The 25,496-nt window shown below is 40.0% G+C and overlaps 6 protein-coding genes across 6 annotated transcripts; 3 read left to right on the top strand and 3 right to left on the bottom strand.

The window, feature by feature from the left end:
* Positions 1–3,196: 3,196 nt before the first annotated feature.
* LOC306972884 (zona pellucida sperm-binding protein 3-like) lies at positions 3,197–4,995 on the bottom strand (the record flags this gene model as incomplete). The annotated part of the gene is made up of 9 exons (XM_079569591.1): positions 3,197–3,374; positions 3,447–3,538; positions 3,747–3,835; positions 3,893–3,998; positions 4,093–4,273; positions 4,337–4,428; positions 4,494–4,597; positions 4,674–4,858; positions 4,974–4,995. 9 exons carry the CDS (start codon positions 4,993–4,995, stop codon positions 3,259–3,261), a joined length of 987 nt encoding a protein of 328 aa, XP_079425717.1. The 3' UTR covers positions 3,197–3,258.
* A 445-nt stretch (positions 4,996–5,440) lies between these two features.
* Positions 5,441–6,510, top strand: nedd8l (NEDD8 ubiquitin like modifier, like). The gene is made up of 4 exons (XM_079568598.1): positions 5,441–5,564; positions 5,884–5,931; positions 6,006–6,088; positions 6,164–6,510. The coding sequence occupies exons 1-4, from the start codon at positions 5,547–5,549 to the stop codon at positions 6,279–6,281; spliced, it is 267 nt and encodes an 88-aa protein (XP_079424724.1). The 5' UTR covers positions 5,441–5,546; the 3' UTR covers positions 6,282–6,510.
* A 129-nt stretch (positions 6,511–6,639) lies between these two features.
* Positions 6,640–12,771, bottom strand: ap1g2 (adaptor related protein complex 1 subunit gamma 2). The gene is made up of 21 exons (XM_079569409.1): positions 12,671–12,771; positions 11,905–12,113; positions 11,403–11,527; positions 11,143–11,284; positions 10,972–11,068; positions 10,828–10,904; positions 10,654–10,749; positions 10,494–10,574; positions 10,321–10,419; positions 10,178–10,233; positions 9,738–9,851; positions 9,473–9,613; positions 9,146–9,200; positions 8,778–8,990; positions 8,563–8,690; positions 8,335–8,439; positions 8,115–8,259; positions 7,872–8,019; positions 7,618–7,772; positions 7,404–7,502; positions 6,640–7,328 (listed from the first exon to the last, which is right to left on the bottom strand). The coding sequence occupies exons 2-21, from the start codon at positions 12,103–12,105 to the stop codon at positions 7,233–7,235; spliced, it is 2,373 nt and encodes a 790-aa protein (XP_079425535.1). The 5' UTR covers positions 12,106–12,113; positions 12,671–12,771; the 3' UTR covers positions 6,640–7,232.
* Positions 12,772–14,452: 1,681 nt separating this feature from the next.
* On the bottom strand, positions 14,453–18,228 carry prmt5 (protein arginine methyltransferase 5). Its single transcript, XM_079569303.1, has 16 exons — positions 18,090–18,228; positions 17,747–17,865; positions 17,579–17,664; positions 17,343–17,477; positions 17,148–17,260; positions 17,008–17,057; positions 16,770–16,933; positions 16,522–16,683; positions 16,315–16,392; positions 16,077–16,135; positions 15,871–15,993; positions 15,626–15,801; positions 15,315–15,518; positions 15,132–15,242; positions 14,996–15,060; positions 14,453–14,909 (listed from the first exon to the last, which is right to left on the bottom strand). Exons 1-16 carry the CDS (start codon positions 18,185–18,187, stop codon positions 14,757–14,759), a joined length of 1,896 nt encoding a protein of 631 aa, XP_079425429.1. The 5' UTR covers positions 18,188–18,228; the 3' UTR covers positions 14,453–14,756.
* An 834-nt stretch (positions 18,229–19,062) lies between these two features.
* psmb11a (proteasome 20S subunit beta 11a) lies at positions 19,063–19,887 on the top strand (the record flags this gene model as incomplete). The annotated part of the gene is made up of 1 exon (XM_079569590.1): positions 19,063–19,887. The coding sequence occupies one exon, from the start codon at positions 19,063–19,065 to the stop codon at positions 19,885–19,887; it is 825 nt and encodes a 274-aa protein (XP_079425716.1).
* A 307-nt stretch (positions 19,888–20,194) lies between these two features.
* On the top strand, positions 20,195–25,185 carry psmb5 (proteasome 20S subunit beta 5). The gene is made up of 3 exons (XM_079570205.1): positions 20,195–20,465; positions 20,929–21,235; positions 24,804–25,185. The coding sequence occupies exons 1-3, from the start codon at positions 20,241–20,243 to the stop codon at positions 25,085–25,087; spliced, it is 816 nt and encodes a 271-aa protein (XP_079426331.1). The 5' UTR covers positions 20,195–20,240; the 3' UTR covers positions 25,088–25,185.
* The last annotated feature ends 311 nt before the right edge of the window (positions 25,186–25,496 follow it).

Genomic DNA, 25,496 nt, shown 5'->3' with positions numbered 1-25,496 from the left:
GAGACCTATACGTCAATGCAAAACGAGATATAGCCTAATGCACTGAATTCACCAATTTGAAGATTAGAAAAACTATTAAAAATTGTCACTGAAACATCTATAGGAATTTTTGTGTATCAGATTTTCTACTGTGGGCATTTAGGTGTTTTTTCAAGGCATTAATGACACAACATACAGCCTTGAATTAAAAGGTTTAACATAAGTCGGTATATTTAAAAGTATAAATTGAGATTTCTGTAATTTGATTCATTTTTTAGACCTGGGTCTAAAAATAAATCTAAATTTGGGCTAAATGTCTTGGGCTAAGTGTAAAGCATGCAGAGAAGCCAATAAAGCACAATATGAGTAAAGTCTAAAATTTACAAATGACCCCGAACAACAAAATAAGTCCAAGTATTGGACACATTATGGGTGCATTATGGGTGAAGAGTGCAAATAAAATGAGCCAAGGTTGAGACTCTTTTCAGTTCTTTAATAAAAGTAATTTGGGATTGTAGAAGTTGCCTCCGAAGGAATTCCAACACTAGAAGAGAAACAGCGTTAGTTATTTCACTGAATTAGCCTTTAAAATGAAAAGCCCTAAACCAGAGTTTGATTACCAACGATGAAAGGAAACGTCCAAGTCAAAACACATTCCAAAAAAACTTGCTTTAGAATTATGCAATGTCTTTCCAACAAATTACTTTACAGCCAAAAAGTTTGGGAACCCCCTGAGTTATAGTGCCTTTGAGTGGATTACTTACATTACAGATTGGTTCCAAACTCAGTCAGTAATGGTAATTGGTCCAAGCACTGCTTCACGCATCATTTCATGATTGCCTAAAAGCATCAATGTGGTAAATGAACGCAGATCAAATTTCATATTAATTCAATGCATTTAAATACCGAATAAAGTACTTCTTGTCCGTCTTGAATTGCAATTTGACTCACAGCAGTCACAGATATTGCTATGTGAGGGGTTGTCCACCAATTCCCAGCTGCAATGCAATAAGATGTTTTTTTTCCCCACATAGTGAATATAGCTAACTCAATACTTCCTTGTTTGGATTTGGCACCAAATAGTTACCCAAGACCCTGGACATAGTTGCAGGCCTTTCTTGTCTTATCAAGCCCTGTAGGATCCCATGCCACAAGCGTGCAGTGAAGATATATCTGCAAGGTACACACATTTCAAAGCTGAATAGCCATTAGGATAATGCACAGACTTAAGCTTACCTGGTCTCCAGCAGTTGAAAACCTGAACGCTTGAAGTAATAGAAGGATTTCTGATGATTTATCTCGTCGCACAAACCTGGAGCGTGAGAGTTTACCGTCCACAAGACATCTGCAAGTAATACAATTTACTGCATTTAGACACTGTATATTCAAGTGTTGGTTATAGACAAGCGTAAGAGTACCCCTTATTTGAAATTATTGTATATGTATGACTGTTTGGCAACAGCTGTGGTGTGGTGGTAGCAACACACTCTTCTATAAAGAGCTGCAATGGCTGATGGGATGCCTGCTGTACATTTGCCACAATTGGGATCTGAGAGCCCAAAGGAAAACGGTCAGACTCAGCCGGGCCAGTCAAGTCATCTATTACAAAAATAAATTAGTAATTTTCCAAGCACCAGTTTGAATATGGAACGTTTGAAAATAAAAAAGGCACCTACGGTTCATCAGCCCAATGTGGAAGACCAGCTCTCCTTGTCCAAATGTATCAAAAACTGGGTTATAGATCATAGGGTACCAGTCATTTTCAAACCTGCACAAAACATTTGAGTGATTTTAGTTGAGTACATCTTGATGTCCATTCATTGCACCAGACTAGCAAATACCTTTGATATTCACATGTCACAGAGTGGCTGAAGGGAACCAAGTGTGACTCAGGAGATGACACATATGTAAGGCTACTGCTGTACACTATGCGATCTCGAGTGATCTATGAAATAGAATAGTATTGCTGCATGTGGAGTAAATACAATTTATATTACAATTTAAATGACATACTACCCACCATTCGTGTGAATTTACAGTCATTGAGCGTTACTTTAAAAACTGCTTGAGTGGGTGTGAAGCTGGTTGGAAAACAGTTCCCCAGGCGATACAGTGAGGTATCAACTTGGGGTCTGGTCTCTGTCCACACCAGCGAAACAGAATCTGGCTGGCAGTCCAATTCCATATCTTAAAATAGAAATAGTACATGTTAGATTGGGTCAAACTTACTCAGGTGTGATTTGAACTTGTTGAATTCAAATTACCTGCATAGACTGAAATGTGAATGCCAAAAGTTAGAAAAGCCACAAACTGAGAGAAGGCCATTGTGACTGGATATGTGTTGGTGTCTCCACTGCTATTTTATCTATGGTGAGAACTAATTAAGTACAACCACTTCACCTGCTGCTACATCAGCAATCCAGGTGCAGGACATCTTCACTGATTACTACCTGAAATAAATCACAGCAAACTTCAATGATTTATAGCCTGAATATAAAATACACTCAATATAGATTAAGAGTTAGAAATGTTCAGTTGTTTTGGATATTTGTTACTGTCCTTTACAGATGACACTTGTGAAACTAAGTTGTGTAAATTTGATTAACAACTAGTGATTTCATATTTTCATGGCACTGAACATTGAAAAACACTATGTAAAGAGAAACTTGCACGCAACATCTGTTAAAGGTGCATTATGTAACTTTTTATGTGGAAATACAAGTTGATATTTGTGTTTATTTGCCCTTGTAGCGACCCAGCGGCTGTATGAGTGGTCAGCATGGCGCCTTTACTTTTCATCACAGTGGTCTCGAGGACGCTTCAGGATTAATTGTATGGAGGTTTTTCACTGCTGATGGATCCTCTCATCAGAAAACCTACTAAACAATTGATCCTGGAGCATTGGAGAGGACACGTGCTGAAAAAGGCACCATGCCGACCACTCATACAGCCGCTGCCTCACTACAAGGTCAAATACGCACAAACATCAACTTTTATTTCATAAGTTACATAATGCACCTTTAACAGATTGAAGTTCATCACACACAGATACGGTCCTGTTCATGTTTCTCGATTAAAAAAATAAACTAATGATTGTCCAAAGCCCACACATTAACATGTCAATGGTCATTTTATTAAATATAAATACATGTACATGATGTTCAGTTTCTTTGTACAGTACATACATTTGTGATTTGGACAAGATCTGGTGCCAATCAATACCATTACTTTGTAGATTGGTGTTGTGACTCAAATTAAGCATTTATCAAGTCCTTTGATTCATTTATATAAAGCAGTTGATATAGATCCAGTCTTTGTCTCTTGTGCTCTTGGGTCGGATTGATCAACTATAAATAATGGTCCTATGACAGAAGTGGAACTGAGACCTTCCGACTCTGAAACGAGACACACAAAACGAATCATCAAGGAAAAGTACAGAATAAAATTATCCATAGGCTCTCGATTACCAGTATCAGCATGTCTCCTCTGTCTGGACTTGCAGTTTGAAGCACAGCAGCTACAGATTGAACTCTTATCTGGACTGTCCAATAGCTCCCAACTAAAACCATAGAGATAAGTCACTACAACTCTCAACATATACTTTTGTAGATTAGTGCAGATAAAACGAATGACAGTCATGACTTTAAAAAGTGACAAACTATATAATCCGATCATCTTCAATAATAACAGTCCAAGAAGTGATATTGAACTTGGTAGGCATACAAAAATAGAATGATGTACAGATGTATTGTTCAGGACAGTCATACCGTTCATTCTCTTTTGAATAATAGCAGGCCTTCTTTGTTTTGTCTAGATGGTCTGGGTCCCATGCAACCAATTTACAATGTATGTATACCTGTGAGAAACAGAATTCCTGTCAGATTACAATTTTCTTTTATTTGCATTTTCTCACCTCTTGTCCAAGTCCGAATCCATCTGCCTGAAGATACAAGATGAGTGAGGATGAGTGATATCGGGGTAGAAAGACAGCATTTCCCCTCTTACTTTCCTCAAGACATCTATAAAAAAAAAAAATTAAAATGGGAGGTTCAAATGTTTGTGTTTACAGGTGAGATTGTGTGCACATCTGTGGTAGGGTTATGCTTTTCTTACCCTTTATTGGAGATGAGGGGATACACTTGACTGTCAGCAAACAGCTTAGGAGTTGCTGCTGCAATACACTCCTCCATTAGAAGAAGTAGAGGCTGATGAGACTCCTGATCTACAGAGGCCCATATTGGCATGAACGAGCCCAGGGGGACTAGATTGTTTTGGGAAATTCCAGTCAGTTCAGCTGCAAGAATGAAAAAAAAAAGTCATAATGAACTTGAGGATATCTTTCTGTGTCTGAACTCACCATTAAGAAGAGCCATGTGGAACAGCAGGCCTCCACGAGCCTCAGAAGTACCTGCTCCAGGATTTAGGAATTGGGGAACCCAACTATCAGATCTGTAACAAAAACAGGGTGAATGAAAACAGCACTGTATCAGTATTTAGCTAAAGCCAAGCTTTACCTTTTAGTTACACACTGAATGGGATGCACAAAGGCTGCAGGATTGCCCCTTTGTTGTGGCCTGAAGGTGAGTTCATTGTCAAATATTAAGTGCTTTCCTTTTGTCTGAAAGCAAAATAGATGTTTAGCAGAGATATAGGCTATTGTGCACCTGATCCAAAATAACCATAATTAAGATTACCTGTCGTTTAAACTTGCATTCTGCCAATCTGTAGCGAAAAACTAGTTCCCCTTCTCCAGAGGGTAAGACATCAAAATCTGATGGTTTGCAGTTTCCAAGAAAAAAGCGCGCAGCATGAGGCACTAAATCCGCGCTTATTCTCCATGTGATACTCACCGAGTCTTTCAAGCAGGTTACTTCTATATCTGAAAACAGATGTTACTTTATGTTGCACTTCACAGATAACAATTGATTTAAACACTGCAATGTCATAATTACCATTTTGAGCTACTACTGCTGAAAAAACAGCCAATATAACACCTAAATGCAGCAGAGTCACCATGACCAAACCAAACCAAACCACACAAGTGGCAAAATGACATTAAAGTGGACTTCCTGTCTCATCAGGCAAATTATGCACATCTGTGTCACACCAAAGTGCACTCTGGTATGACATTTAACAATTTTTTATAACAGCTGTCTACAACAAACAAAGAAGCCTATTAACAATAAACAAATCATAGTGGAACGAGTAGGAAGCTAGTTAAAAGTCAGCCTAAAAAAAAAAAAGTTAGCCTTCCATGACACAAATCAGAACTTCACATAAAAAAGTTACAACCTGTAACTGTAACTTACAGGAAGATCAATAAGATAAATATAAATATCTACGAATTCGCAAAAATCCCACAAAATTCACATGATTGGTAGTTGTTTACATGGAAGTAAGTGTAGTAAAATGTTTTTTATACTAAGCGGAACTATAGTTTGGAGATGTTGTTTTATTCCGGGGACAGTTTATGTGACGCACAGGAAAGGAAAGTAACCGGCCAAGCTGAACCTCCTTTTGTGCCTTTATAAAATATCTGCTTTGAACAAATTTAGACTTAGTTCAACATGTTAATTAAAGTAAAGGTAAGAACGCGTTGCCTATCCTCCATTTATCAGAGATCACTGTTGTTATCGCTTTGCTAAGCTGCATAGTTTATCAGCTTGCCAACTATTTTAGAGCTAAGAAATTAATATTAGATAATTATATGGACGCTAGTCATCCGAGTTTTGAAATAATTCCTGCACCAAAGTCTTGTTTAACCAATTTAATATGATTATCCCTGTGAGGTTGATTGATGTCATTCCTTCAGTGTTTGCGACACAGCAGTCTGAATGCTAGGGAGGGCAGGAGAGTGGGTGGCTTTATTGACTATTAATTCCATGCATCATAACTTTGTTTCAGACTCTAACTGGGAAGGAAATCGAGATCGACATAGAGCCTACAGACAAGGTTTAAACGTGTTTTTAACTCAGACTTCTTGTGTAAAGCTGTTTCCGCGTAATTTTTGTATTGCCTATATTTAGGTGGAACGGATTAAGGAAAGGGTGGAGGAAAAGGAAGGAATCCCACCTCAGCAGCAAAGACTCATTTACAGTGGCAAACAGATGTAAGCATTGTGTAGTGTTTGCTGAATCTTTTCATTTTAACCAATATGTCATTTTAATCACACATTTGTCTGTAGGAACGATGAAAAGACAGCAGCAGACTATAAAATCCAAGGTGGCTCAGTGCTCCATCTTGTGCTGGCGTTGAGAGGAGGGGTGTACAGGCCTTGCTTACCCGTCACAACTTTGTCCTGAGTTGCAATCTTCACTGGCCCTGTCCTTCAGGAGTCCATCTCTGTATAACCATGTCATAACACGAAGATCTGGCCCAAAGCTAAAATCACCCTCAAATAAAATGGACGTTCAAATTCTTTGTAAATGTTTTTGTAACCCTCACCATTTTGAGTTTCCATTGGTCATGCAGAAAGACCGTTTTTCAATATATGCTTGAGAAAATGTGTTTGCTTGTGAATAAATGCCTAAGTTGAGAATTGATTTTGTTTGTTTTTTTAATAAAAAAAAAATCAAACTGAATCCGAGAGAATTTTAAATATATTTTTAAAAAAACAGGAGGGGAAAAATCACTCTAATCCACAGACAATACTCTTGGGCTTAAAACAAATGTGAAACAGATTGTTAAAATAGTATTGAGTTATATTGTTGACATCTGTCAGTAATTACAATTAAACATTTGTAACTCACATATTCATGGTTTCTTGACAATAACAAGTCCTTTACCCAGTTACCCATGTATTTTCATATAAATTTATATTAACATTTATTCCAAGAGCATTTAAAACATTTCTAAAGGGTTATAAACTAAAATTGAGATGATAAAGTAACCCTTTGTAGAAATTGTTTCATAAAATAGTTCTTCATAACAAGGTTCTACTTGAAAGGCACAAGAAACGTAAAACTATAACCAAACATAACAGAACTGTTACAATAGTAAACAGTGGTTGCTCCATTTGACAGTGGAATTAATTAAAGTATAAAATACAAGTGTTTTTGCTCTATACATTTTTAGAATGTTTTATGTTCAATTGTTAGAATAGAAAAAAAAATACTTTAACAGACCTGCTTTGAGAAGTTTTTTTTAGTGCAGGAGTGTAGAACAGCAGCATCTGGATACTTTAATAGCTCAACACATCAAGCACTTTTAAAACATTTTTTATCAATGAGTGATTTGTTCTCAGGTAGATTTCACTACCTGCATTCAGGAAAAGTATCAACCTGGATAGTCTCCTGAAAAGTAGATCCTTGGCTTGTATAAGACACACGTATCCTCATCTTTAGGTTTACCTAAAAAAAAAAGCAATAAAAAAATTAGGAAAAACAATCTACAGGAAATCTGAAGTTTGTTGAAAAAATGCTTACCTTGTTTGGGTTATTGAGAACCACCACTTGTGTTATCTTAGCTGTGTTGCAGGCAGGAAGACAGTCGCCACTTGGGGCTTTCATAAGTAGCTGTACACTCTATTAAGGTAATAAACAATGAAAGTTACAGAATGTAGGAGAACATCACAGAAATGATTTTGAAAGTGGCAATGAACTTTTTATTTAAACCAACAATTTGATAAGAAAGACATACTTTTGGCACTGCTGCCTGTAGATTGAAAGTTGTGATGTCCGCATTAGTGGAGTTAGAGGCTATCAGAGTCACGGTGAGGTTTGTTTCTGACTGTTTTTCACAACTTATAGTTAAAGTCACACCATTCTTCTCATACACAGTTATTGGGGTGACTACTGGAAAGACAAAAAAAAAGAAGAAAAGATTGTTTTGAGCAAACTGCATGAATTATTGCACTTTTAAACAACTGCATGTGTATCATGTATATATCTGACCTGGTGTCGGTGACGTGAGGTCTAACCCCCCCAGTAGATCCAAGAGATCTCCCCCTGGACTGCTTATTGTGTCAGTGGTTTGGGCAGGTGGAAAACTTGGCTTTGTTGTCTCTTCAGTGCCGCCCAACAAATCCAGGAGGTCACACACCTAAATAAACAAAGTATTAAGTTCTGATCATGAAACGACTACATATTCTCAAACTATTATTGTAAATAATCAATTAAGAAAAGTGAATCACACACTTGATTGACAGGAGGCTGAGTTGATGGTTTATCCTGGCTGACTTTTATAGGCTGGACCTCTTTGACGAGCTCTCCTGCTGGCTCACCATTTGTCTGACCGGTTGAGTTTTTCTCCATCACTGGCATCCTCTCTAGCACAGCGGCTCTGAAAGAGGAGGGAAAATGTTTTGTATCCAAATTGTCAATAGAAAGGCAATGATCAATATGTATATCATTGCACCTCATATGGTCATATTTTTTGAACAATGCATTGTATTCAACCGCTCTCTGCTGGAGCTCCAAATCTATACAGCTGCCGTAGATACTGACGATGCTTCTGATTCGACTAGTGAAAACAAAGTAGAACAGTATGTTATGTAAACCCCCCCAAAAAAAGAAATCTTATCTACAATTAAGATGTGTCAAAACATGAACCAGCAGTCTTGGGCAATTAATAAATTGTACTTACTCTACGTTTTCTGTGATGCGTGTACTGAGTTTCATTGTAGCTGTAAGAGCAAACCCTCTTGTTGCTGGAGACGACATGTGTGACTGCAGAACTGTTTCCAAAGCATCTAAGACATCATTTTCATTCACCTTCATCAAATGATCAGACCCATGATATGTCACATTAAGCATTTGTGTGCAAAAATACAAAGCTGTATCAGAAACCTAAAACCATACCTGCATCGCCTCAATTTCTTGACAGTCACCTTTCAGCAGAAGGTCACCATACTCTCCTATGCACCAGCACGCCACCTGAACCAAAGACTGCTGGGAGATATCCTGAAGCAGAGCTCTGTACAGTTTGTGGACTGTGTAACAGTGCAGTTCTGACGCTGTAGTGATGAGCTGGATTAGATTTGGGACGGTTTCATCTCTTACATCGCCCCCTGCCTGTCAGAATGGAAAATACAATTTACATCACAACAGCCTCTTACACATGGAGACTCCTTCTAAATAAATTAACAAGCTAATCTAATAAGGTAATCATTTAAAAAGTGAGGTGAGCTGGTGAAACATTTACAAACATAATTTTATTGGTGATTTACCGTCGTGAGAACATGCAGAATGGTGTCAATGTGCCACCGCTGAGAAGGTGCATACCTGGCAAACAAGAAAAAAGTATTTGTGTTGTCCAAATGGTTGCACAAACTTAAGCCAAACTTGAATAATGTGGAGAATACTACTACTGAAAAGCCTGTACTTTGTCCAGAGTGTACCAGACAGGGATATTCAGAGTGGAGGCAGACAAAGACACGTAGCCTTATGCACAGTAGTAGTGTTTGTAATAATGTACAGTTCCATTGTTGCACTGGAAGCTCATTCATTCAGTTTGTGAAACACATAGGCTGAAGTGGAAAGTTTTTGTTGCTCACCTTTCAGCTGCAGTAAAAATGCCACCGGCTGCATGGGCCCTGAGCTCCGGGGGACATGTGGAGAGGAAGTTAAGGAGTTCCTTCATCATTGAGCGAATGTTGGAGGCAGATACCAGGGCCAATGAGAGCTCTAGCGCACGGCTGCATGTGAATAATATTGTTAGTGTTAACAACATCATGGACATAAATCAACACTGCATCACCCAGGAAGATATGGCTTTCAGTAGTTTTAGAAATGTACCAGAAAATTAGACAAAAGTATTACCGTTTTACAGAAGCATCTGGGTCTTTTAGGCAGTCCACAATAGTTCCCCTGTGACGTTGAACAGCTATGTGATCTGTCCCAACGATCTTTTGAAGAGATGTCATAGCTATATACCTAAATATAATAAATATAAATCAATCAAAAAGTAAGTAATACTAATTTTGTGTAAAGTATGTTGATACAAAACCCATCAAAATACATGACGTCGACAGGACATTTTTAGAGAGATGCTATCTGACTAGGTTTCAATGGAATAAAACCAGTTCTCAACCTGTTACCGAGGCAGTTTGAGACTGGAGCTCTGCAGGTAAAACCAGACCGGCGAGCCAAGTCACTCTCCCAAACGGGATGTGAATTGTTCCATAAAAACAGCTAAAGTCAATTTGTTCAAGCTCAAGAAAAAATGAGTCAGACCTCATAGTAGATAAAAATGTACTGACCGTATATTTCTGTCATTGTTTAGTAGAAATCGTCCAAGTATATTTACAGCCAAAACCTGTAGAACCAAATTTTACACCAAAATTATGAATTATGAATCAATAAAACATTCAGGGTTTATGCTTTTAAATAATCTTTCTCTCACCCTAAGGCCACTCTCTGACTTGATATCCAGCACAGTGAGAACAGTCTCGTACAAAACAGCATTGCCAGCCGTCTTTGTGCTGTCTGTGTTGGTCGCCACCTGATAGAAGAAACATTCACATATAAGCACATTAAAGCAATAATTACATGCTTTTTAATGGCTGATGGATTAACCTGAGCTAATAAATCGTTCATAGCATCACTGGCTGCTTCGTTGTTGTGTCCCAAAATTCTCAGTAATCTCAAAATTCGGACCTGGGAAATAGAAAAGTATGTTAGAGTGATAGATATTTGTAAATATCGGTCACAGCAGCTTTATTGAAATAAGACTGACCTGTAAAAAGGGGTCACTGACTCCTGCCACATCATGCTCCGGAGAATAACCAGAGAGCACAAGGCCCTTCATAATGTGCACCAGCTCTGGCACTGACTAAAGACAACAGAATTAACAATGTACAAACCAATATGTTCTAACAAGTCAGTATGATTTACAGTAAGTCTTATGTACTTTTCTGAATCGCTCAAGTGTTTCTGGGTTGCGTTCACAGAGTTTTGTGATGAGCACCACGGCACCATGAAGCACCCCTAAACAAAACACAGTCGAATTGTATTATTCAAGCAATTTACAATGTTTCCCATTGAGACAGCTCACCATGGTTCTTCTCAGAGAGAAGGGAGCGAGCAGCAGGAGCAAAAAGTTCTCCAAGTTCATTAACCTTCCTTACAATATGAACAGCACACAGGGCAGCCTGGGAACACAAGTGTAATACAAAGATGAATGCAGTGTCACAGATCTCAAGAGCATTATAAAACAATACCGTACCTTTTTCTTAACGTAGGAGTTTGAGGATCGAAGCAGCCGGTCAATCTCTGGTGCTAGATCTCTACACATCTCAGCTGAGCCCATACAGGCTAGGGTGCATAAGGCAAGAGACTGCACATACTGGCTATTGTGGGAAAGATCACTGCAACAAGAAAAAAAAGATTTTAAAACCTGGATTAAATATCACATTAGAAATACATGATTACACAAAATCCCACCAAGAGACAATTTTGAAATTGCTCCATACAATATTATCCTACTTTTTTATGGAGTTGGTGATGAGTAAACTAGCATCCTGGTTCTCATCCAATAGCATCATAGCACCCAGGTATCCCACACGCTTCTCACTGTAGCGAGGGCTGGCAATCATGCGAACACATTCCATCTAGTAACAGAAAAAATCATTACAGAAAAAGCATTTGTAGGATAAAACTGATACAAAAATGCCCTCAAGGCCCTTTGCTTTGTAATAGTGGGCCTTTGCTTCTTAGCGCAGTGGCCTAGATCCTACATGCTCACAGAATAAATCTAGTCTAGTGCGACAAAAGTCTGCTGAAGGAGTAGCAGCAACAGTCAGTGCTGTAAGAAAACACAAGCTCAAACAATAGGAGTGTAAAACAATCATGTATATTTAAGACAGTGGTCAGAGGAATCAGCGTGAATCCTTTGCCATTTAGTCTGATTAGTATTTTTGGTCCATTGTCCTCAAGGCTGCCCAGTTGCAGAGCAAACTCATGACACGTATTAGCTAAATCCCCTCACCTGACCAAAGTGAGCAGGGTAGCCCAACATGTGGACATAGAGGAGCTTGGCCAGGTTGTGTGATCGACCATCATTGTCCGCTTGTCTGAACTGTGCCCGAATAGCAGCGCACTCCCTCTGGATGACCCCTCGCTCCTCACACTGTGTCCGGGCTGACCTGATGGCCCGGATCATCTCCTGCAGGGGGACCGACGGGGACATGCTGCTGTCTGTGTGCACAAAGGAATCAGGAATGGGAGGGAGGGAGGGAGGGGGGGAAAAAAGGCAATATATTATTAATAATAACAATGATGTTGACTTTAATACACAGGTGTGTCTAATGGAGTGTAAAGGCAGAGTGTAACAGTACCACAGTAATGCAATACGCAACAAAATAATACATATTTAAATTATTATATGCGGTAGTTTAATTGTTATTTGGTGAGATATGGTCAAGAAATACATACTTATAATGAAAAAGTATGCATGTATGTTGAAAACGAATGAATGAGAGAAAGCAACCAGCATCGGGCCTTAAATGTTTATAATTTACAGATAATGGATTACTTGGGGACAACCCTGAGTAGGCTATCCCCTTCTTTGCGGGTCACACAACATCCAGAGAGGCAGAGAGGCTAGCCCATTGACTGGACTGGGCTAACCTTACGCTGTCAACCCCGCTTTGGAGGAGAGTGGCTTGGGCTTGAGCTAAACACCCAAGGGACGCCAAAGGAAGAGTGGCACTTTGTAGATCTAATTTGTATTAACTTGTAAACAAAAAACGTACCTCACAGCTGTGCAAAAATCCAGCCTATGGGGAAAAGTAAACCAGTTTTTTCCGAGTACCATCAGACTCGTCAGCTCACTGGATACCGAGATAGGATGAAGTCAAGTCACCAAATCGAGCTCGCGACGTCCTGGCGCTCCTTCAAAGTAAAACGTCTGCATTATTTTCTTACGTAATAACTGGCTCCATAGGAATCCAAATGATCTACAAAAAGCATGGAAGCATAATTTCTAACTACTTTGGTCAGACATGAGTAGTGAGCGATTAAAGCAGTACTAGGTAACTCTTCCCCCTTGAGACCATAAGCGCAACTGCAGGTGTAGTAGCAAGTTAAGATTTTTATTATCTTATTGATTGTCTTGGAGAGTAAATACTACGCTGACAGGAAAGGCGAAGGGAGAGAGGGTTACTGTGCATCCAATTATACAATGGAAATATTTTTTTTCACTCAAACTTGGCTGTAAATACTGTTTAAAGTGACGTTAGCCGTTAGCAGTTAGCTTTGCCCGTTAGCATGTTAGCTTCTTCTTCGTGATTACATTAGTGTGTATTGCTTTCTCCGGACCGGTGGCAGTGAAGTTGCAAACATGGTTTTCTGTCCAGAGACACCAGGGGGAGATGAAAGACCCTCCAATCATCCCATAAACACTTGTATTACCCCCACAGGGACTACGGGGAGGATTTATTAAGGTAAACACGTTACTTAGTACTGCTTTAAAGAGAAAACAGTTGTATGAAAGCAAAAACAGGCTCATGCATTGCCATAACAATTTTTTTTCAATATTTTTGGATTTTTTTGTGCATGTGTGAAACATTTACAATCCGTTTTCCTCCATTACTTCAGTTGACTTTACAAAGAACACCGTTGCTTGTGCAGGCAAAGACTTCCGCAATCTGATCCAGTCGGTGACACTCGGGAGACTCCACCCCCGATGCTGAACTTTTCCAGCGGGTGGATGAAACATTTATGAGCTTGTGCTGCCACCCGCAGTTAAAGACAGTGCGCTATATTCATGCAGGAAATAAAACTCATTTAGTGGGTCACATTTAGTTTACAAAGTGTTGACTGGGCCTTAACCATGAGATGCTGCATTTTATTAAATACATCGTTCAGATACCATGGGAAGAAAACGGATCAGAAACATTACATCTCTTTTTTATTCATTTATTTGGTTTACAAACATGAAGACAGCCAGTGACATTATGGAACCTTAACAAATGGTTAGTTCGAAGAACAGGGTTATACGCACGTATGCCGTACAATGGAATGAGTTAAGGCATAAGAAAGTTACTTTAACATGTTTCTGCAAAGACGTAGGAAAAGAATGCAATCCAAGAGGTGCGTTGCATGATCCAGTGACTCAACAGCCAAAGCTTAGACAGATGTACACTACCGTTCCAAAGTTCTGGTCAGTTCTATAGCTTCTCTTATCAGCACAACCGTTTTCAGCAGTGCTAGCATAAGTGCACGAGGGTTTTCCAATCATCAATTTCCCAATTTTCACAATTAGCGAACACAATGTACCATCAGAACACTGGAGCAATGGTTGCTAGAAATGTGCCTCTGCACACTTATGTAGGTATTCTATCAAAAATCACCCATTTCCAGCTAGAATAGGCATTCAAAACATTAACAATGTCTGGACTGTATTTCTGATTAATTTAATGTTATCCTCATTGAAAACTTAAGCAGTGCCTTAATTGCTTTCAAAAATAAGGACATTTTAAGTGACCAAGCTTTTGGACGGTAGAGTATAAGTGTTAAAAGTTTGAGCAGTCATATCTTTAGAGTCGGGCAAAATGAAGCATGACCCATGTTACCAAGGTGTTAAAGTGATGCTCAGCTCAGCAGTTAGAAATTGAGCAGTGTCAGAAAAGACTCTTGTCCACCTCTATTAAAGAATGTACCACAAATGCAGCATCAAATGACACAGTTGCATCTTAAAATATTCAAATGGCTTTCACATACACCTGCAGTGACTTCTGAGGTTTACTACGATTAAAAACACAGGCTGCTTCAAGTGAGCCTACAACTGAGAGGAGCATGGGTGAGAACGCTCCTGATGAAAGTGATGCCAATTTGTAATCACAGACCAATAGTGTAGGACCGCCCAGCTGGGTTGTGGATGGCCGAGCAGGAGGGCTCTGTTACAGCCCATTCATACCACACTTTCTTCCCATTGTTGCAACGCCAGAAACGCACTGTGACATCATTATCTTGGGAAATGGAGATAGGTTGCTATATCGAAAACAACAGATGGTGAGTATTGAGCTATATATTACTATAAGTACTGTTTGCATAAGAAAAATAAACTTTAAATTTACTTTAAGCGGGAACAAGATGGGAAACCACGAGAACATCCCTGGTGAATGTGTATCTGGTTTAATGCCTGGAGGAAAAATGTATAAATTTAACATTGCTTATGCAATATAAATATTCAAAATTTCAAATGCAACTTACTAAGCATGACATCTTTGTAGAGTGTTGTCTCAAAGTAGCCAGCAAAACCATGCAACACCGAGTTACAATTCACAGGGAATCTGAGGCACTGGTAACGATTATTATCCATATCTTTAAAAAATATATTTTAAAAAGGTAAGGTACAGTACTAAAACAATCACTTTTTGTAAAAACATGAAGTACCTTTTGTGGGGTGTGTGAATGTGAAGCAAGGTTTGGGATCTGCCAATTGGTGAAAGTTGTGAAGTCGCACAACGTATGGCGTCTCAAAATGGGACTCAGGGTGTTTGTCACGTTCTCTACATCCCCGCACTTCATTGTAAAGCTTTGAAGAGGATATGGGTGCAAGGAAGGATGTGTAGGAGCAAGGAATGCTTACTCCATCATCTGCACAACAAGGACGAGAGAATGAACATCTCTATTCATTGTCAAGATAATTATTCACTGAGCTTTATATAAACATTTATTATATAAAATGTTAATATGACATGTACCTTTGAGAAAGTGTTGAGCACCATCCAGGCACTCTGGAGACAGTTCGTTGTCACCAAATGAACCAAGCAACTCGCTGACGATGATGTCAGCCTTTTCAGGTGCTGACCATTCACGCATATCACATGATACCACTGTCACCTGGTCTCCCCACTCCTCAAAGCGCCAGTTCTCCAAACTATAATAAAATGTGTTATCAGCTGGAACAGGATTCTTAAAATTATGTTTTGTTGTTGCATATACTCACGTGACTACAGCATTGGGATTTTTCTCTACAGCATAAACCTTGAGTTTACGGTCTGCTTGTTTAGCAGCTCGCAAGGAAGCATTGACCAGAGGCCCTCGTCCAGCACCCAGTACCATTAAAACCCTTAAAAGAAGAAGAAAAAAAAACATTTAGCACAACAAACATTGAAGCAGAGTTCATTACGGATGTAAAACGTTTAGACTCACTGAACATTTGTGTCTTTTTGTTCATCTGGAACTCTATCAATCAGACATTTATAGACAGCCTAGAAGTAAAACAAAAACAAAAACGTCAAAAAGACCAATTCCTCCTTATATAAGTGCATATTTATTTGATGTTTGTATGGGAACAAAATCACAATTGTGCAAAAGGTTTGTTTGCAAATACTTCTGATTATGTAAATATCACCATGTCAATGAATCTGGTTCTCGTCATTTTGCTTACCTGCTGGTATTGTGAGTATTTAATAGGATCCTTCTCAAACACTTCATATGTTTGAGACTCCAGGTTGTCCATGAGAGGCTGGAGAAAACACAAAGAAACTATGAATTACTATTCTTTGTGTGGCCCAATATCAAGCATATTAGACGAGGACCATTATAATGTACTGAGAAAGACAGGTTCATGCTGAGACAGTACGTTGTGACTTACTTGAAGTGGAGACTGCAGGTAATCTTCATAGCCTTTTGCAAACATCTCATAAGCATTGGGTTCAGGCCGGTTCTGGTTAAGGTATTCTAGGTATTGTAGGTAGGATCTGAAGTCCTTTTCTGTGTGGCGACTGGAGCCAGTGAAGACAAACTGGGCCTCCAACTAGAGAAGAGGACAGAATTTATTTAAATGAACTACCGTAATGCAATACTCAAGTGTATTTTGAATGTTGTTTTCCTTCCCGTTACCTTGAAAAGGCGGAAAATGATTCGCTGATGGGCTTTCGACAAGACTGGAAAGCCTTTCTTGTTGGTTAGGAAAATGCTGGTAGGAAGGATGGCTGCCTTTATTGGTTCCCCAAGCCACTTATCAATTACAACCTCTGAGGGCATGTCTGCACCTACTTCGATTGCTAGAAGAACAGAATGTTGTATGCATTTAGTAGACAGTTGACAATAGACTGACATTTACAAGGGCTGAACTGACCTAAAGATATTCTGTTGTTGTAATCACAAAGTGTCCTAAAGGAATGCCACCTGAATGTACAGAAACATTACGCATATGAAAAAAAGATTTTAATTTTTTTTTTTTTAACTTTTATCCTCCTACAGCATAACTCAACTTACCAGGACCATGTCTTCTCTTCGGTGCTCAAGTCGTCAGCACAGGGGGCTTGTTCATTCTCAATGATATCCTCTCGTGTGTCCTCTGAAGCTATGAGGGGAACCCTGATCCAGAACTAAATAAAAGCCAAGAGACACAATCTGATGAACTATCATTTAAAATGCAAATCACCAACACCTACTGAAATGAGTTCTTACATTTGATGTGTGGTGGCCGGTGTGGATGTGATTTAGCAGCATACGGGCGAGGTTGGCATTATGAGGACCCTTCACATGGAGCATAAAGACAGGCAGACCCAAGTACGCAGAAAAATTTAGCTCCTGGACCAGTGCCTGGATAAATAATTAAAAAGGTAAAGATTAATAATTATTTCCTACTCCACGAGCCCCACCTGGAGAAGATAAATGAGCAATAAATCATAGAGACAACTTACTGCTTCTGAATTTCTGCGCACTGTCTCTATCTCGGAGTCTACCTCTATCCATGGTGAAAGTTTTCCAACAATAAGCGTATTCCAATCTGGTCCAGACAAAAAAATACACATTATAACCAGCACAAAGAAATTGAAAGACCAATATAACCACACAATAACAGAACCAACCTCTCCCGCAGAGAAGCAGGTCAGACCGGGTCTGAGCACCTGGACGTGATTTGGCAGGCTCCAAATTATACTCTCTCCTGAACCTCGGGTGATACAGGGGCATGCAGAGGAAGTCAAACCTGAAGACAAATATAATTTCATTACAACAACATACTCCATAAAATACACACGCGTTGAATTATTGTACCGCCACATGAAAAGCTATTTTACAACATGAAGACGATATTCATGATGTAGACCGCCCATCTTTGTGATGTGCACGTGTTGTCTTTCCACCGGACCGAAGATTATCAGACCCCGTAAATGTGACCAAAAAAAAAACAGTATTGAAAACGCGTCTTACCCAAGTTTAGCAACCGCTGCGAGCGTGTCAGCAATCTCAGGTACACAATTCAAGTCTCTCCCGCAAGACACTCGGTTTCCTGAACTGCCGGACGCCATGACTGAACTGCCAGACCGAACAGAACCGCGTGTTGGTTTACAGTCTCGTGGAAACAAGCGCCATCTTGGATCTACAAGGGCGATAACGCAATAGCTAATAAGGAGAATTCAGAGCCAGAATGACTTCCGAAGTAGATCAGCCCAATGTCTAGTGCGCTATCGCGAGTTACTGCGTGATGCCGGCAAAACGAAAAAAATAATACAATGTTATTATATTATAATATTGTTGTGGTATGTTATGAATGTGCATCATTGTATATAGCATAGACACCCTATTCGTAAAATGTATTTTAAAAATAATAATAATGATAATAATAATAATAATAATAATAATAATAATAATAATAATAATAATAATAATAATAATAATATATTAGTATTATTATTATAATTATAATTATATTTTTTTGTGTGATAAACTATAATCATTTCTCCTCTTGCTATTTGACCAAGCCGTGGTTGCATTTTCTTTTTGCTTTGTAAATTAATCTGTTGTTTTTGTGAAGAAAAAACAACAACGGTGAATGTTTATTGTAGGTTGCTGTTGCTTCATCGTTTTCTATAATGAAAAGTGAAAACCACCAAAAGAATTATGGGACAAGCATAGAGTGATGCTTTGCTGTGTAAAAAGCCGCTTCCCAGTGTCATGTTCACAGCACATTTTTGATGTGTGTGCATTTTTGAACATTATAAAAAGGATAGACACAATTTCAATAAGGCTGCCAGCTAAACTGAAAGTAATTTTGTTGACCTATTATCAACGGAGCACTACTATGGCTTTGGAAGATATTTGTGACTTCAAATGTAAACTTTCATCATTGGATAATACATTTCAAATGACTTTCAACTCAAGAAGAGCAACAGAATCTCCTTTGATGACTGGAGCTCCATTGTCCTTCAGCATACCCAATTCGACCACTTCTTTTTCTGGCTCGGCTAAGCGTTCAGTCCTGAGGCCTTTTCCTATGTGTCATGGCACAACAACTCTGGGGTTCATCTTCCAAGGAGGGGTCATTGCAGCTGCAGACACTCGGGCAAGTGCAGGGGGACTTGTAGCTTGTCCAGCTGTGCACAAGATTACTCCTCTTCACTCCCATCTGGTTGTCACATCTTCTGGAAGTGGGGCAGACTGCATGTTGTGGGAAAGAATACTGGCAAGAGAAATCAGACTCTACCAACTAAGATACAAACGGCGATTGTCAATTAGAGGAACAGCCAAGCTCCTTTCTTTTATGCTTCATCCATTTAAAGGGACTGATGTGTGTGTGGCTCTCACTCTGTGTGGTTGGGACAGGGACATACCTGTAGATATCATTGAAATTCCAATAAGGGCACATTCTCCTACAAGCCAGAGTACAAGAATAACAAAAACTGGATCCACTGACTGTGGCCCAAAACTGATTTATGTGTGCAGCGATGGTGCTCGGCTACAGGGAGATGTCTTCTCTGTGGGCTCTGGGTCTCCTTATGCCTATGGGGTCCTTGACGGAGATTTAAAGTGGAACTTGAGTGTACCTGAGGCCATCTCTTTGGCTAGAGAAGCTGTGTTCAGAGCCACTCACAGAGATGCATACTCTGGAAACAATGTAGACCTCTTTCACATCACAGCACAAGGGTGGCATCAAAGAAAAAGAGAGGACTTGAAGGAGGAATATTACAGGAAAATTAAAGAGACTAGACACACAAATGAAAGTGGATAAAAGAAGATTCTGGAAAAATGGCTGACTTAAGTATGCGTTGAAGTTTCCCATGAATTAAGACAAAGCATTATCTATAGCCTACAAATGAGCTTTTTTGGGGGTCAAAATTGCATGTGTTAAAAGGTGTAATGTTTATTACAGACATGGTCAGCAAAACTCAAAATAAGTCTTTATATGTCATGATATATATAATTTTCTGTGTGCTTATTTAATGTTTATATCTGGTTGATGTTCACATCGGTTTCATAACACTGCCGCAGCTATAGAGGGCGCTGTTTGGCATAGTCAATAAACGTTTAAACTCACGAGTTAAATAAACAGCGGAACTTGCTTTCTCATCCTTGACACTAAAGATGGCTCTTGCAAGTGTGTTAAATAGCGATTTGGAGGGATTTTCATATGAAAAATGCCAGCCGTTCGGCTTTAAAGGTGAAATGGGCCATAGCGATGCGGGCTTTGAGTCGTCACCGGGAGAAAGTCTCAGCTTTACGGTCAGAAATCCGCAGTGTGCCGCTGCCGACGATGATGTCGAGAGGAAAATAGAGTTTCTGCATGGGACCACCACCTTAGCATTTAAGGTAATTACTCCATGAGTTATATTGTGATGGTTTGTACAAACACACATAAAGCTGCAGTCTGCCTCGTCATGCGGATCATGTTTATTTGTCCACACTTTTGTTGTTAGTCAGCTGCCTAAATACTGAATAGTTTGAAGTTAGCATGCTAATGTGGCTATAAATCGCTATCTCATTTCACTTAGCCTGGTGGACTTTACTGACCTAATATGTAATTTATTATAATTTGTTTATCATAGTTTTGATATGTGGTGATACGCACACAAGTAACATAAATAGGAACACAATGCGTTTTCTATAGATTTCCAGTCAGATGTTAAGAAATCTATAGCTGCCCCTTAAGTTGCCCTTTACCCTTCAATTGTTTAACACAAATATATTTAATTCTCTGTGTGGTACAGTGTCACAAACAGGACTTCTGTTTTTTTTTTTCTTATACATTTTCTTTTCTGTTTGTTTTTTGTAGTTCCAGCATGGTGTTATTGTTGCAGTGGACTCTCGGGCTACTGCAGGGGCCTACATTGCCTCCCAGACAGTGAAGAAAGTCATTGAGATCAATCCTTACTTGCTGGGCACAATGGCTGGAGGAGCTGCAGACTGTAGCTTTTGGGAGCGTCTTTTGGCCCGTCAGTGCCGCATTTATGAGCTTCGGAACAAGGAGCGCATCTCGGTGGCTGCTGCTTCCAAGCTACTGGCCAACATGGTGTACCAATACAAAGGCATGGGACTCAGCATGGGGACAATGGTCTGCGGATGGGACAAGAGAGGACCAGGTAAATAAGATGTGACAGAACAGGTCTGAAACCTTCATTATCAAAAGAGCCATTTGGCCTCTTCTTCCGCCAAAGAAAAATAGTTTAGAGCCACAAAATATAACACAGCTTACAAACTTTTAAACGTTTCTAATAATTTGTTAATTTTACTGTTACAACCATGGAATACAACAAACCGAAGGGCAGCCTGTACTGTGCTGGGGAGAATACTATGAAATTGTTTAAAAGGTAGTTACTGAATACTTGCCTTAAAATGTATTTTGCTACATATTCCGTTACTTGTTCAATCAGAGTATTGCATTCTGAATACTTGGAATACTTTCACATTGATTAACACTATATTCATACATAAAAGCGGTATATGATTAAAAACATGCAGCTACACTTGTTACATCGCCTGCAATGAACTAATTTGGAAGGCAAAAAAGCACAGAAAATGCCCACAGCCCAGAATGACACGGAGCTAAACTTTCATTCTCTCAATGTCATGAATATGACACTGAAGTTTAATGTTTGAGTACCGCAATGTATTCCTTTTATTTTAGGAAAATAACTGTTTTCTAAAATGGCCTCAAATTAAATGTGAACTTTATCAGAATACACTTACTCAAAATGAGTATTCTAATTACATTAAAATGATTAAACGCTGAGCCTGCATGTGTTGGCGTACTTTGAAAGAGCCTAAATTAAACATTGAACAATGCTAAAAGTAAACCTTTATTAGGAAGGGGGATGTGCATTATTAAAATAAACAATAGAGACAAATACATGCTGTGTGTTTGAGGGGACACTTACTGTGTTAACTAATTCACCTTTGAAACATTGGTTTTGCAGTTGTATTTACCACACAAAACGCGATGTCGTCACATCCGGGGGCAGTGGAAGGCATTTTACATTTTAAACGAATGATAAGAATCGTATGAAAAAACAATGTTCACAAACAGGGCATTGCTTCTCTTGCGCTGTAACAGATCGATCATTTCATAAAACCGTGTTAGAGGCCTGGATGTATCAGCTGTTACCTACCATTTACCAAAACATCTGGCGAAAATGGCGAAGTAAACTATAACAGCGATTGCTCTATGTCGTGGCTTGTATTATCATATTGGCTGTAGTTCACTCATCAAACACTAGATGGTGGCGTTGTACCTTTTCTGCTTGCCAGTGTGGATTTTCAGCGTTGACTTTTGGACAGTGGGGCCTGTGTGAGAGGCCATACATCAGGGAAGGTGTGCTTAAAGAGGCTGCCACAGTGACACAGTAATGGAAAATCGATGCGGCTGGGACTGCAGGCCAGCAAACACCGGGCAGAATGACAGACGTTGGGTCTCAGCGCTGGACAACACAGTCGCATGCATAAAGCCTGCATTTGCAAAGATCGATGCTGGCTTTGTCTGGAAATTCGAGAGGCCTGTGATCACTTGACAGGCTGCAAGTGTGCCCACAGTCTTGAATGACACGTGTTAAACTCCGGACAATCAATGGGTGAAATAATGATCTCCGCATAAGTCCAATACAAGGTAGCTCTGTTTGGCAGTGATTGAATGAAGAAGTAAATGTCATGTAAATGAAATCAATTGCGATTATATGGGAAGCTCATTAGCTGGCTACAATCATGTCAAGAGCACTTACTCCCTTGATGGAGTGTCTTAAGCTGCATGCAAAGTAAATCAAATAAAAGCCTTGAAGGGCCTTGACAAATATGCCACTGCATTATAATGTTCAGTGTTGTGACACGGTGATCAGCCTGTCTAACCTGCCCTCGCTTCAGTCTGAGAGATGAGCCTTAATCATCTGTTACTGCTCCCCACAAGGACGTGTGGTTTATAACAAGGTGCTAATAGGAGTTAAAATGTGTGGGAAAGGAGGAGAGACCCATGTGGCACTCAGTGTTGAACCGTCCCCTGGAGAGTGATGCGATAGCTCTTGCCATGCGCTCGTTCAGCTGCTGCCCCTCTTCTCTCTCGATGCAGTGGTGAATTCGGGTGGGAAGGACAGATGACGGACTGACACTGACCCACTTGACGCCAGCCACCCATCCGTTGCACTGTGCTCTCCTCACCTTCCTACCTCTAAAAGCTGTCAGTTCAGGCTGTTGTTTAAAAAAAGGTCTCCTTAAGCACCTGCCAGTTGACTGATGGAGTGAAAGAAGACCTTTGGCTGCTGCTGATGCAAGGCTTCAACAGATCGGCAGCAGCCCTGGCTGGGTTCATATTGACCTCATGAATTTACTCTATGCGTTTTGAATTTTCAGCTGTGCATTTGGGTGACCTGTCAGGAACAGTGACGGGTTCCTACTTCAGGCCAGTACCTCTGTCAAGCTAGAATCATGGTCAGGAGTCTGTAGCTGCAGGATGAGCCTATTCCAACATTGAAAGCTTTAAGATAGAAAAAAAAAAGCTTTTAGTTGCGATGGATGGCATATTTTGCTGCAAGACTCCAGTTGTGTTTCTAAAGTGATTTGGTGGAAATTTTGTGACACTTCTGTACTTCAGTCCATGCCCTCCTCCCTATAACGACTCCACACAAGCCTCAGCCTTTTCAACTCCCTCCCCTCCTATTATGTTTTTTAACGAGTCCTTTACAGTTTTCAAGAGGAACAGGCAGGTCTCAGAATGGCAAATTACCCCCGCGCACAGGAAGGCACCGGATGATTATCATGGCAAACTAACGACAGGCTGAGGAAGCTGCAATTTTGCAGTTGGAAGCGATGGTAAGCTTGCCTTTTCAGAATAGCAAGTGGCTTCCTATTGCTAATAGACCGTTACAGGTTTAGCAGGAGAGTGTGCAATCTAAGGGCACATTGAAGTGGCTTTTTAATGCGGATCATGGTGAACAATGAAAGCATCACTTTGGTCTCTTCATCTTTTCCCCAGCATTTGCTTTGTGAAACAGCAAGTGGCATGTCTTTTTTTTTTCTCTCTGCATGTGGGCAGTGGGTAAGCTTACAGTCCAGTGCTGATCCATGTCATTCTGGGATCTCGTATGACAAGTGTCATGGAATGGAACAGAATGTCTCAAATGTAAATACATGTGTGACCAAAACTGTCCTTCATAGTTTTGTCCGACCTGAGCCAGTCCAAATGGGCCTGGTCTCAGAGGGAAGAGTGTGTCGCCGTATGTGTAAGAGGACATAAATCTTCTTGCTGTAGCTTTCGGATTCTATGTGCAGGATGTGAGCAAGCATATTTTTTTTGTTTTCCTTTTGAGGAGTAAGGTGCGTTACCTGCAGCTCTGGTTGCAGGTCGATAGTTAATTTTTAGTGCGTTTTCAGGGATCAATAAGGCCGTGAGTAGGGCCCCTGGGCTGGGTGGATGTGGCTCGTGCCACGTCAGCAGGTTCCCGGTTGCCTTTGCTTTACTTGAGGATGCAGCTGTTCATATCTGCCAGCATTACTTCATTTAGAGAGGTTGCAGCTGCTCAATCTTTCCTCTGGAGGATGTGGAGTGTTTGCTGGCAAGGTTTTCAATCCATGTGAATTTTTCTGACAAACTTGACACCTGAGTTGAAATTTTTTTCTAAAACCACTTTGCTTCCCACTCTCATGACCTGTTTTCTGTTTCCTCAGGACTGTACTACGTTGACTCTGAGGGGAACAGAGTGTGTGGTGACCTGTTTGCAGTGGGCTCGGGCTCTATGTATGCTTATGGTGTGATGGACAGCGGCCTGCGGCACGATCTGACCGTAGATGAAGCCTGTGATCTGGGGCGCCGTGCCATCTACCAAGCAACATATCGGGATGCCTACAGCGGAGGGCAGGTCAACCTCTACCATGTCCACAGTGAGGGCTGGACCAGGGTCTCCCAGGATGACGTCCTAAAGCTGCACCAGCATTACAAGGAGAAGGCTTAGGCCAAATGTAGGCAAAGAGGCAAACAAAGTACAGGGAGGTTTTTTAGAGATTTGTTCACAAATGTTTAAAACGTTCTGTTATGTCTCCACATTCAAAACATGCATAGAACTGCATACATTCACATCCACTGGTTACATTTTGACTTGTTACTAGCTGTTAGCCTTACATTCTTCTTATGGAAAACCCATTAGCTCCACTCAGCCAGCCCCGTGAGTGGCATGTGCCCTATTTACATTCAATTTGGCTCATTTGGCTGAGTTTGCCCAATAAAATGTCATCTTTTTTGCAAAGGGGCTTCTGTCTTTTTTTTCCCCCGACATGAATAAACTGACTCCTCTACTCGGTTGTGTTGTATCCTGTTGTAACTCTGAACAGAAGAGGAAATCCAAACCCTCTTTTTGTTCCTAT

Source organism: Gobius niger (assembly GCF_951799975.1).
Source record: "Gobius niger genome assembly, chromosome: 13".
NCBI lineage: Eukaryota > Metazoa > Chordata > Actinopteri > Gobiiformes > Gobiidae > Gobius > Gobius niger.
The sequence above is the reverse complement of the archived record's forward strand: the minus strand, read 5'-3'. Positions and strand labels throughout refer to the sequence as shown.

What these genes read in the sequence shown, in the direction of transcription:
- nedd8l (XM_079568598.1), top strand. An exon ending in ACATAGAGCCTACAGACAAG is followed by an intron (nt 5,932 to 6,005) that starts GTTTAAACGTGT and finishes GCCTATATTTAG; the next exon opens with GTGGAACGGATTAAGGAAAG. An exon ending in ATTTACAGTGGCAAACAGAT is followed by an intron (nt 6,089 to 6,163) that starts GTAAGCATTGTG and finishes ATTTGTCTGTAG; the next exon opens with GAACGATGAAAAGACAGCAG.
- ap1g2 (XM_079569409.1), bottom strand. Translation starts at nt 12,105, where the DNA reads ATGTCCCCGTCGGTCCCCCTGCAGGAGATGATCCGGGCCATCAGGTCA. An exon ending in TCAGTGACCCCTTTTTACAG is followed by an intron (nt 10,575 to 10,653) that starts GTCAGTCTTATT and finishes TCTATTTCCCAG; the next exon opens with GTCCGAATTTTGAGATTACT. An exon ending in ATTTTTACTGCAGCTGAAAG is followed by an intron (nt 9,201 to 9,472) that starts GTGAGCAACAAA and finishes CTTGTTTGCCAG; the next exon opens with GTATGCACCTTCTCAGCGGT.
- prmt5 (XM_079569303.1), bottom strand. Translation starts at nt 18,187, where the DNA reads ATGGCGTCCGGCAGTTCAGGAAACCGAGTGTCTTGCGGGAGAGACTTG. An exon ending in CCTGCTTCTCTGCGGGAGAG is followed by an intron (nt 17,665 to 17,746) that starts GTTGGTTCTGTT and finishes TGTCTGGACCAG; the next exon opens with ATTGGAATACGCTTATTGTT. An exon ending in CAACAACAGAATATCTTTAG is followed by an intron (nt 16,934 to 17,007) that starts GTCAGTTCAGCC and finishes CTGTTCTTCTAG; the next exon opens with CAATCGAAGTAGGTGCAGAC.
- psmb5 (XM_079570205.1), top strand. Translation starts at nt 20,241, where the DNA reads ATGGCTCTTGCAAGTGTGTTAAATAGCGATTTGGAGGGATTTTCATAT. An exon ending in CCACCACCTTAGCATTTAAG is followed by an intron (nt 20,466 to 20,928) that starts GTAATTACTCCA and finishes TGTTTTTTGTAG; the next exon opens with TTCCAGCATGGTGTTATTGT. An exon ending in ATGGGACAAGAGAGGACCAG is followed by an intron (nt 21,236 to 24,803) that starts GTAAATAAGATG and finishes CTGTTTCCTCAG; the next exon opens with GACTGTACTACGTTGACTCT.